Source organism: Callospermophilus lateralis, chromosome 9, assembly GCF_048772815.1.
Source record: "Callospermophilus lateralis isolate mCalLat2 chromosome 9, mCalLat2.hap1, whole genome shotgun sequence".
Taxonomy (NCBI): domain Eukaryota; kingdom Metazoa; phylum Chordata; class Mammalia; order Rodentia; family Sciuridae; genus Callospermophilus; species Callospermophilus lateralis.
In genome coordinates this window covers 55,169,048-55,181,478 of record NC_135313.1, presented here as the reverse complement: position 1 = coordinate 55,181,478, position 12,431 = coordinate 55,169,048, and the positions used below count along the sequence as shown (strand labels likewise).

The 12,431-nt window shown below is 33.9% G+C and overlaps 1 protein-coding gene across 1 annotated transcript in view; it reads left to right on the top strand.

Moving 5' to 3' along the window:
* Positions 1-2,786, top strand: part of Mtx2 (metaxin 2) — a 56,520-nt gene extending 53,734 nt beyond the window's left edge. Inside the window, exon 10 of the mRNA XM_076865816.2 lies at positions 644-2,786. Within this exon, the coding sequence (XP_076721931.1) occupies positions 644-815 (172 nt within the window). The 3' untranslated portion in view covers positions 816-2,786. The remainder of the gene's footprint in view (positions 1-643) is intronic.
* The last annotated feature ends 9,645 nt before the right edge of the window (positions 2,787-12,431 follow it).

Sequence of the window (12,431 nt, the reverse complement as noted above, 5' to 3'; positions counted from 1 at the left end):
CATTTAGGTTAGTTCTTCATTTTAGCTATTGTGAATTGAGCTGCTATAAACATTGATGTGCCTGTGTCACTGTAATATGCTGAGTTTAAGTCCTTTGGGTATCAGCCTAAGAATAAGATACTGGGTCAAATAATGGTTCCATCCAAGTTTCAAGGAATCTCCATACTGCTTTCCAGATTGGTTGCACCAATTTGTAGTTCCACCAGCAATTAATACCTAGCATTTTCTGAATATATGATCTACTATATGTATATGGTGACTAACATAATGAATAAAATTGATCTATTATATCTATATATTCATAGGATTCTTTACATTTCTTCTTCTTCTTCTTCTTTTTTTTTTTTTTTTTTGTTATCAGGGATTGAACCCAGGGGTACTTAACAACTGAGCCACATCCCCAATCCCTTTTATTTTTATTTTTTTAATTTTGAGACAGGGTCTAGCTTAGTTGCTTAGGGCATTGCCAAATTGCTAAGGCTGGCTTTGAACTTGTTATCTTCCTATCTTAGCCTCTCCAGCCACTGGGATTATAGGCATGCACCACCACTGCATTTTTCTTTTAAATTGATGAATAAAATGTTTTTAGAAATAATATATGGTAGTGTCACTCATATTACTCTCATTTTTACCTTTGTTTTAGGCCTACTGAACTCGATGCACTGGTATTTGGTCATCTATATACCATTCTAACCACACAGTTGACCAATGATGAACTGTCTGAGAAGGTCAAAAACTATAGCAACCTCCTGGCTTTCTGTAGAAGAATTGAACAGCACTATTTTGAAGATCGTGGTAAAGGCAGGTTGTCTTAGAGATATGTTAGTTATTATTTCTTTAAAGATCTGATTTTTGAAATATGTGTTACTTGAAAGATATAATAGATATTGGTATCAGAATTTTAAACCAAAAACAATTTTTTGAAACCTCAAAACAAATTATATAATGTATCCTGTACATGTTCTTTGTACTGTTTTTTGTGTACCGTTATTGAACTATTTCATTTGACATATTGTACTCTACATCTTGAAGTTTTTGTTCCCTTATAAACATATAAAAATAAAGCTTAAACAACTGTACAGTTGTTATATTTACTTTACTTTGATCTTTCTGAAGTTGTTCACTGGGCTTTATATATATGGAATAAACAGTGTCTTTTCTACAGCAAGTATTTGGTGTTATATACTCTTGAGATTACTTCACTAGATACATGATGATGAAACTGGTCATGTGAAAAATGTTCTTCACATCTAAATTGAATTGAACATTTCATCAGAGCAGCTATGACTTAATTTGATAAAAGAATGGGTTGAAGGACTTTATTTCTTTTGAGACAAGAATATTTTAATAATGCTCTTTCATTTCTTTTTTGGAAAAGGAAGGATAGTTTTCACAGAAGTATTGGTGAGGATTTATACATAGACATTAAGAATTATATGTTGTGCTTGTCTCAAATTTTCTAATATTTTGTTTTTGATAAAACCAGTGATGCCATAAAGATTTAAAAATTTTGTTAAAAATGTCTAAATAGTGGTACTTTTTCATATTTTCTTCTTTATTAACCAGGGATTTTTGACTGATTTAACCCTTACAAAAATGCTATCATGGTTATCCCCAGTTTACAAATAAAGAAGTGGAGGCACAGATAATACCTTGCCCCAAGGATATAGTTTGTAAATGGTAGAGTTGGAATTCAAACCCAGGTAGTCTGATATCAATTGGCTTCCTTTGCCTTTTTTTTCCTCTTAAGATTATAGATTTATACGATATAAAGGATATATTAGGTTCTTCTCGTCCAAACCCCACATAAACTTTGAGTGAACTATAGTGCTATCACTAGCTTTTCTGGAATAATTTTATAATGTGTAATATTAAAATTAAAAAGTCCCTTGTTACCTGTGTTTTTGCAATTTTTATAACTGGTCTTTGTTTAGATGGTTTGCATATAATGCATTTCTTTTACTATTGGAATCACATTTATTTAATTGGATAAATATTATACCTTAGTTTGTCGAGTTTAATTTTTTTTTCTTTTTGAGTTTTTTTGCATAATGATACCATATCACCAGGGGTTGTGATATTTTAATCTTAATGATTACACTTGGCTGTATTCTTCTTGTAATATGAGGAACATTGGTAAACATTGGCTACTTGTTCTAAGATAAGGTATTTATATTTAATATATGTGGATCACTCAGAGAGGGCTTATTTTTTCCTAGTGTTGAGGAATCACTGTCAAAATCAAATGCATTAGAAAGTAGAAAATTTTATGTCCTATTTTGATGATTCAGTTTCTTGCATTTATTCTTTAAATCCTTTATCTTTTAAATCTGAGTCTATAAAGCCAAATCATAATAGCTAAAAATTATCATTGAAAAGCCACTGTGGGACAAGAGTTAAATGTTTTTTACTCTCTAAGTACTTGTATATATGTTGTAAATTTCAAGATAAGTAGAATGTATCCTATGTAAATAAAAATTTAAATCATAAGTAGTTTTTCAGAATGATACTTTTATACATGAGAAACTTGAAATTAACACAGATGGTGTACAGTATCACATTTGATTACATGATGGTATGTATTATTAAGCTGAAAATAATTTTATTTTCTATGAAATCCTTTGGAAGTCAGCTTATTACTTTGTTACTTTCTAATTGTTTATTAGATGAGTAGCTATAGTATATTATTTCATTAGGTATGCTAAATCCAATAAAAATGTATATGATAAAGGATGTCAATCTGAGAAATTGACTGTGTTAATGCTTTCTTGATGAACATACTTTTTTTTTTTTACTCTTATGTATTGTTGTCATTTAATGATGTGACTATTATAGGAAAGCATATCAAATACTACATTCTACAAAATTTACAATAAAAATTTTTTGAACTTAATATAATTTCTTGTTTTGAAGGATTATGGATCTAGAGTATATAGCTTAGTGGTAGAGCCCTTGCCTAGCATTCATTGAAGACCTGTGTTTGATCTCCAGTATGGCAAAAACAAAAAACAAAAAAGTATTGACCATTGCTTCTTGTTCAACTGTTTTTTTTTTTTTTAATTTTTATTGTTGGTTGTTCAAAACATTACATAGTTCTTGACATATCATATTTCACACTTTGATTCAAGTGGGTTATGAACTCCCATTTTTACCCCATATACAGATTGCAGCAGCACATCGGTTACACATCCACTGTTTTACATATTGCTATACTAGTGTTTGTTGTATTCTGCTGCCTTTCCTATCCTCTACTATCCCCCATCCCCTCCCCTCCCCTCCCATCTTCTCTCTCTACCCCATCTACTGTGATTCATTTCTCCCCCTTGTTTTTTTTCCCCTTTCCCCTCACTTCCTCTTGTATGTAATTTTGTATAACCCTGAGGGTCTCCTTCCATTTCCATGCAATTTCCCTTCTCTCTCCTTTTCCCTCCCACCTCTCGTCCCTGTTTAATGTTAATCTTCTTCTCATGCTCTTCCTCCCAACTCTGTTCTTAGTTACTCTCCTTATATCACAGAAAACATTTGGCATTTGTTTTTTAGGGATTGGCTAGCTTCACTTAGCATAATCTGCTATAATGCCATCCATTTCCCTGAAAATTCTATGATTTTATCATTTTTTAATGCAGAGTAATACTCCATTGTGTATAAATGCCACATTTTTTTTTATCCATTCGTCTATTGAAGGGCATCTAGGTTGGTTCCACAGTCTTGCTATTGTGAATTGTGCTGCTATGAACATCGATGTAGCAGTGTCCCTGTAGCATGCTCTTTTTAGTTCTTTAGGGAATAGACCGAGAAGGGGAATAGCTGGGTCAATGGTGGTTCCATTCCCAGCTTTCCAAGAAATCTCCATACTGGTTTCCAGATTGGCTGCACCAATTTGCAGTCCCACCAGCAATGTACAAGTGAACCCTTTTCCCCACATCCTCGCCAGCACTTGTTGTTGTTTGACTTCCTAATGGCTGCCAATCTTACTGGAGTGAGATGGTATCTTAGGGTGGTTTTGATTTGCATTTCTCTGACTGCTAGAGATGGTGAGCATTTTTTCATGTACTTGTTGATTGATTGTATGTCCTCCTCTGAGAAATGTCTGTTCAGGTCCTTGACCCATTTGTTGATTGGGTTATTTGTTTTCTTATTGTATAATTTTTTGAGTTCTTTGTATACTCTGGATATTAGGGCTCTATCTGAAGTGTGAGGAGTAAAGATTTGTTCCCATGATGTAGGCTCCCTATTTACCTCTCTTATTGTTTCTTTTGCTGAGAAAAAACTTTTTAGTTTGAGTAAGTCCCATTTGTTGATTCTAGTTATTAACTCTTGTGCTATGGGTGTCCTATTGAGGAATTTGGAGCCCGACCCCACTGTATGTAGATTGTAGCCAACTTTTTCTTCTATCAGACGCTGTGTCTCTGATTTGATATCAAGTTCCTTGATCCATTTTGAGTTAACTTTTGTGCATGGTGAGAGAAAGGGATTCAGTTTCATTTTGTTGCATATGGATTTCCAGTTTTCCCAGCACCATTTGTTGAAGATGCTATCCTTCCTCCATTGCATGCTTTTAGCCCCTTTATCAAATATAAGATAGTTGTAGTTTTGTGGATTGGTTTCTGTGTCCTCTGTTCTGTACCATTGGTCCACCCACCTGTTTTGGTACCAGTACCATGCTGTTTTTGTTACTATTGCTCTGTATAGTTTGAGGTCTGGTATTGCTATACCGCCTGATTCACACTTCCTGCTTAGAGTTTTTTTTGCTATTCTGGGTCTTTTATTTTTCCATATGAATTTCATGATTGTTTTATCTATTTCTACAAGAAATGCCGTTGGGATTTTGATTAGCATTGCATTAAACCTATAGAGAACTTTTGGTAATATTGCCATTTTGATGATGTTAGTTCTGCCTATCCATGAACAGGGTGTATTTTTCCATCTTCTAAGATCTTCTATTTCTCTCTTTAGGGTTCTGTAGTTTTCATTGTATAAGTCTTTCACCTCTTTTGTTAGGTTGATTCCCAAGTATTTTATTTTTTTTTGAGGATATTGTGAATGGAGTGGTTGTCCTCATTTCCATTTCAGCGGATTTGTTGCTGATATACAGGAATGCCTTTGATTTATGCGTGTTGATTTTATATCCTGCCACTTTGCTGAATTCATTTATTAGTTCTAATAGTTTCTTTGTAGATCCTTTGGGGTCTGCTAGGTATAGAATCATGTCATCTGCAAATAGTGATAATTTAAGTTATTATTTTCCTATTTTTATGCCTTTAATTTCTTTCCTCTGTCTAATTGCTCTGGCCAGTGTTTCGAGAACTGTGTTGAATAGAAGTGGTGAGAGAGGGCATCCCTGTCTTGTTCCAGATTTTAGAGGGAATGCCTTCAATTTTTCTCCATTCAGAATGATGCTAGCCTGAGGCTTAGCATAGATTGCTTTTACAATATTGAGGTATGTTCCTGTTATCCCTAGTTTTTCTTGAGTTTTGAACATAAAGGGATGCTGTACTTTGTCGAATGCTTTTTCTGCATCTATCGAGATAATCATATGGTTCTTGTCTTTAAGCCTATTGATGTGGTGAATAACATTTATTGATTTCCGTATATTGAACCAGCCTTGCATCCCAGGGATGAATCCTACCTGATCATGGTGCACAATTTTTTTGATATGTTTATGTATCCGATTCGCCAGAATTTTATTGAGGATTTTTGCATCTAGGTTCATTAGAGATATTGGTCTGTAGTTTTCTTTCTTTGAAGTGTCTTTGTCTGGTTTAGGAATCAGGGTGATGTTGGCCTCGTAGAATGAATTTGGAAGTTCTCCCTTTTTTTCTATTTCTTGAAATAGCTTGAAAAGTATTGGTATTAGTTCCTCTTTAAAGGTTTTGTAAAACTCTGCTGTATACCCATCTGGTCCTTGGCTTTTCTTAGTTGATAGTCTTTTGATGGTTTCTTCTATTTCCTCAATTAATATTGATCTGTTTAGGTTGTCTATATCCTCCTGACTCAATCTGGGCAGATCATATGACTTAAGAAATTTATCGATGGCTTCACTATCTTCTATTTTATTGGAGTATAAGGATTCAAAATAATTTCTGATTATCTTCTGTATTTCTGAAGTGTCTGTTGTGATATTGCCTTTTTCATCCCGTATGCTAGTAATTTGAGTTCTCTCTCTTCTTCTCTTCGTTAGCATGGCTAAGGGTCTGTTGATCTTATTTATTTTTTCAAAGAACCAACTTTTAGTTTTGTCAATTTTTTCAATTGTTTCTTTTGTTTCGATTTCATTAATTTCAGCTCTGATTTTAATTATTTCTTGCCTTCTACTTCTTTTGCTGTTGTTTTACTCTTCTTTTTCTAGGATTTTGAAATGAAGTATGAGGTCATTTATTTGTTGGTTTTTTCTTTTTTTAAGGAATGAACTCCAAGCAATGAATTTTCCTCTTAGAACTGCTTTCAATGTGTCCCATAGATTCCGATATGTTGTATCTGTGTTTTCATTTATCTCTAAGAATTTTTAAATTTCCTCCTTGATGTCTTCTATAACCCATTGATCATTCAGTAACCTGTTGTTCATTCTCCAAGTGATGCATGATTTTTCCTTCCTTCTTTTATCGTTGATTTTCAGTTTCATTCCATTATATCAGATAAGATACATGGTATTATCTCTACTCATTTATATTGTCTAAGAGTTGCCCTGTGACATAATATATGATCTATTTTTGAGAAGGATCCATGTGCTGCTGAGAAAAAAGTGTAATTGCTTGATGTTGGGTGGTATATTCTATATATGTCAATTAAGTCTAGGTTATTAATTGTGTTATTGAGTTCTATAGTTTCTTTATTCAACTTTTTATTTGGAAGATCTGTCCAGTGGTGAGAGAGGTGTATTGAAGTCTCCCGTAATTATTGTATGGTGGTCTGTTAGACTCTTGAACTTGAGAAGAGTTTGTTTGATGAGCATAGCTGCACCATTGTTTGGGGCATATATATTTATGATTGTTAAGTCTTGTTGGTGTATGGTTCCCTTGAGCAGTATGTAGTGTCCCTCTTTATCCCTTTTGATTAACTTTGGCTTGAAATCTATTTTATTTGATATGAGTATGGACTCTCCTGCTTGTTTCCGAAGTCCATATGAGTGATATGATTTTTCCCAACCTTTCACCTTCTGTCTATGTATGTCTTTTCCTATCAAATGCATCTCCTGTAGGCAGCATATTGTTGGGTCTTTTTTTGTGATCCATTCTACTAGCCTGTGTCTCTTAATTGGTGAATTTAAGCCATTAACATTTAGGGTTATTATTGAGATATGGATTGTTCTTCCAGCCATATTTGTTTATTTATGTTACTTAACATGGTTTGTTTTTCCTCTTTGATTATTTTTTCCCCCTTTACTGTACTACCTCCCACTGTTGGTTTTCATTGTTATTTTCCATTTCCTCTTCCTGTAATGTTTTGCCGAGGATGTTTTGAAGAGATGGTTTTCTAGCTGCAAATTCTTTTAACTTTTGTTTATTTTGGAAGGTTTTAATTTCATCTTCCATCCTGAAGCTTAATTTCGCTGGATACACAATTCTTGGTTGGAACCCATTTTCTTTCAGCGTTTGAAATATGTTGTTCCAGGATCTTCTAGCTTTCAGAGTCTGTGTTGAAAGATCAGCTGTTATCCTGATTGGTTTACCCCTAAATGTAATCTGCTTCCTTTCTCTTGTAGCTTTTAAAATTCTCTCCTTATTCTGTATGTTGGGCATCTTCATTATAATGTGTCTAGGTGTGGATCTCTTATGATTTTGCACATTCGGCGTCCTGTGGTCCTCTAGGATTTGGGATTCTGTCTCATTCTTCAAGTCTGGGAAGTTTTCTCATATTATTTCATTGAACAGATTGCTCATTCCTTTGGTTTGGACCTCTATACCTTCCTGTATCCCAATGACTCTTTTAAGTTTGGTCTCTTTATGTTATCCCATATTTCTTGGATGTTCTGCTCATGGTTTCTTAACAGTCTTGCTGAGCTGTCTATGTTCTTTTCAAGTTGAAATACTTTGTCTTCATTGTCTGATATTCTATCTTCTAAGTGTTCTATTCTGCTGGTAGTATTCTCAATTGAGTTTTTAAGTTGGTTTATTGCTTCCTGCATTTCTAGGATTTCTGTTTGTTTGTTTTTTATAACCTCTATCTCCCTGTATAGTTGATCTTTTGCTTCTTGGATTTGTTTATGTAATTCATTGTCAAAGTGATCTTTCATTGTCTGATTTTGCTGTCTAATGTCTTCCTTGAGACTCCAGATCATCTGAAGCATGTATATCCTGAATTCTTTATCTGACATTCCATCTGCTGCAGATATTACCTCTTCTAAAGTTGATTTGACCTGCATTGCTTGTGGTCCTCTCTTTCCTTGTCTTTTCATACTGCTCGCGTTTCTTTCTGCTTGGTGAAACTGTTGTGTTATTGAATTTTCCCCCTATATATTTATATTGCTCTTATATAATTGCAAAGTCTCCCTCACAGGCACGGGCGGTGGCTCGGCCCCTCCTCCAACTGGGGCAATGTGCCTACCACGCTGGCAGGCCGCTGGGCCTGTTCTGCCGTTCGGTCGCAGGTCCACCTACCTTGCAGGCGCGGGTGGCGGCTCTGCCCCTCTGCAGGCCGCTGGGCCTGTTCTGTTGGTGGTCGCAGGTCCGCCTACCTTGCAGGCACGGGCGGCGGCTCTGCCCCTCCCTCAACCGGGGAGATGTGTCTACCATGCTGGCTGGCCGCTGGGCCTGTTCTGCCCGTGGGTCGCAGTTCCGCCTACCTTGCAGGCGTGGGCGGCGGCTCTGCCCCTCCGCGGGCCGCCCTTGTTCAACTGTTTTGTGGTACGTTATATCCATTGATGTCTACAAATGTAAAATAATTTGTAAATTTTATTAAGCCTTCAATAAAAGAAAATATGAAAAAGTTTTATTATAAGTAGACTTATATATTTTCCTAATCTATTTTTAAATTCCTAAGAATTGGGATAAAATTTGTATCTTTTAAAAAAAAGTTTTTTGGTGGTAGTTATTTATTTATTTATTGTGCCAGCAGTTGAAGCCAGGTATGCTTAACTACTCATCTACACCCTAGCCCTTTTCTCCTTTTACATATTTTATTTAGAGACAGGTCTCACTGAGTTGCTTAGGACCTCGCTAAGTTGCTGAGAACTTGCAATTCTCCCGCCTCAGCCTCTTGAGCCACTGGGATTATAGGCAGGTGCCACAGTGCCCAATTAGTTATTGAATTTGTGATACGACTAGAATAGATTCTCTGGGATTTTTTACTTGGACAGTCCTGTTTTCTGTGAATAGAAATAGATTTATTTCATTCTTTCCAATCTGTATTCCTTTTATTATTTCATCTTTATTTTTCATTATTGTACTGTTACTTGGGTTAAATAGACTCATGAGAGTGGAAATCCTTCTTTTAGTGATCTTAGAGGGAAAATATTCAGTCTTTCACCATGTAAGTGCAAAGTTAGGTTTTGGTAGATGCCCTTTATAAGGCTGAGGATATTTCCTTCTGTTCCTGATTTGCTGAGAGTTTTGCTTTGTTTTTTTAATGTCAAGAATGGGTGGTATATTTTAATGAAGGCTTTTTCTTCATTTATTGAGATTTTTAAAAAAATTTAGTCTTTTGAAGTAAAAAGTTAATTAGTTGATTTTCAAATGCTGAATCAGCTTTGGTTTCCTAAGATAAATCCCATTTAATCATGATGTATTATCCTATTTTCTATTCTTAGATTTGATTTCCTACTGTTAAGGACTTTTATGTCCTAGGATATGAGAGATCTTGGTTTCTAGTTCTGTTATAATGCATTTGTCCAGATTAATATTGCCTTCTTGAATGAAATTGGGAAGTGTTGCTTCTGTATTTGGGAAGAATTCAGATTTAGTATTATTTTTTTCTTAAATGTTAGATAGAATATACCTATATAACTATCTGGCCCTGGAGGTTTCTTTGTTGGAAGATTTTAAACTTAAAATGTTAATTTCTTTAATAGATTTAGGATTATTCAGGTCATCACTTCTTCTTGGGTGAGCTTTGACTTTTGCCTTTCTGGGAAGTTGTCAGATTTATAGGCATATAGTTGTTCTTGGCATTCCTTTTAATGTGTCTGTCATCTGTGGTGATGTCCCTTCTTTCTTTCTTCATGTTTGTAAATTTTGTCAGTCTAGCTCCAAAAACCCAGTTTCTAGTTTCATTAATTTTTCTCTGTAGTTTTCTTGTTCTCAGTTTCTTCTTGGTTTGTTTAATTCTATCTTTCCTTCTACCTGCTTTGGGTTTAACTTGCACTATGTTTTATAGTATATTAATGTGGATTAATTTAAGACTTTCTTTTCTAATATAGGCATTTAATATTGTAACTGTCTCTCTAATAACTACTTGTAGGTAATCTTGATATATTGTGCTTTTATCTTTATTCAATTAAAATATTTTCTAATTTGCCTCGTAATTTCTTCTTTGATTCATGGATTAGTTTTAAATGTATTTAATTTGAAAATATTTAAGAATTTCCCAGTTACTGTTCTGTTATTGATTTCTAATTTAGTTTTGTTATGTTCTGGAAATAAAGTTTTTATAATTTCATTTCTTTTAAGTTTGTTAAGGTTTTCATTATAGTGTAGAATGTGATTTCTTGGTGAATATTCTGTGTGCAATTTGAAAGGAAATGTGCATTCTGCTATTGTTAGGTAGAATATATTATAAATGTTAAGTTGGTCAAGTTGGTTGATAGTGCTGTGTAGGTCTTGTATATTTTTATTGATTTTCTTTCTCCTGCTCTTCATTACTGGGAATGTTAGTGTGTGCCTTCTTTTTCTCCTGTCATTTCTATCAATTTGTTTCATGCATTTTGAAAATCTTGTGTTAGATGCATACGCATTAGGATTATTCTTTATTCTTGAAAAATTGATCCCTTTATTGATATGTACTGTCCTTCTTTGTACCTTACAGTATATCTTGTTCTAGAGCCATTTTTCTGATACTAATATCTATTCCACTTAATTTAGTTATTTGTTTGATATAGCTCCTTTAGGTTTCTTTAGATTAATAGTTGCAAGATTTATATATTTTTGCTAATTTCCTTTTAGTTTACTTAAATTCTTTAATTTAAAAAGGATATTTTTTTATAAACAGCTTATAATTGAGTCTTAGGTTATCTGACAATCTGTCTTTTAATTTGTATCTAAAGGGTGTTGACATTTAATGTAATTATTGATCTAGAGGGATTAAAAAACATCATCTTGCCAGATGTTTCCTATTTGTTTCTCTTATTCCTTGTTTCTTTTAATCCTTTTTTATTTTGTATTAAGTGTTTTTGATGAGCCATTTTGTCCAGTTTGTCTCCATTATTTGCTATTTAAAACCTTTTCTTTTCTTTTCTTTTTTTTTTTTTTTTTTTTGAGATAGGATCTTGTTATATTGCTTAGGTGGATCTTAAACTCCCGTTTTCCTGCCCCAGCTTCTTGAGTGACTGGTACTATTGGTGCATACCACCACACCTGGCTATTTATATCTTTAAAAAAAATTTTTTTAATAGTGGCCTAGATTTACAATATGTATCTTTAATTATAGCTTATGTTCTAATAATATATACAGACAGAAGTCCCCAACTTATAGGCTCAGCTTAGGATTTTTTGACTTTATAATGGTTCGAGAAAGTGATATGCATTCAGTAGAAACCATACTTCAAATTTTGAATTTTGATCTTTTCCTGGGCTGTTGATACATAGTATGATAATCTTTCGGTACTAGGCGGTAGCAGTTCCCAGTTAGCCATGTGGTCATAAGGGTAAACCAGTACTCTGTGCTGTGCTATGTTGTTAAACTGTATCTATAGTAGAGCATAAATACATATTCAGTTTATACTGTTTTCAGTTTATAATGAGCTTATCAGGATGTAACCCATTGTTAGTTGAGGAGTATCTCTACTGCTTTATTCCTATTCTTTTTCTTATTTTACATTTTTTTCAGTGATGTCTTGGGAGCAGTGGAGGTTTTCCATTTTGATGAAGTCCAGTTTATAATTTTTCTTTTTTGGATCACGTTTTTGTTGTCATATCTAAGAAATCTTTGCCTAATCCAGTGTCACTAAGATTTTCTTAAATGTGTTCTACTAGAAGATTTATTGTTTTGGCTCTTATATTTAGATCTGTGATTCATTTTGAGTTAATTTCAATGTATGGTATGTGGTAAGAGTTCAGGTATTTTTCTTGCATATGGCTATCCCATTGCTTTTCCTTGGCACCTTTTATTCCATGTGAAAGATACAGGAGAAAAACTGCAGCTATTAATGTTCTTTTATCCAAGGGACCACAAGGGATACTTTCCCAGGTTTCATACTGTGTCTCTAATTTTTTTTCTTTTTTTGAGTGAACTTCTTGTGAGGTTCCTGGAAGAACCTATGAATGAATATAGATTTTCTC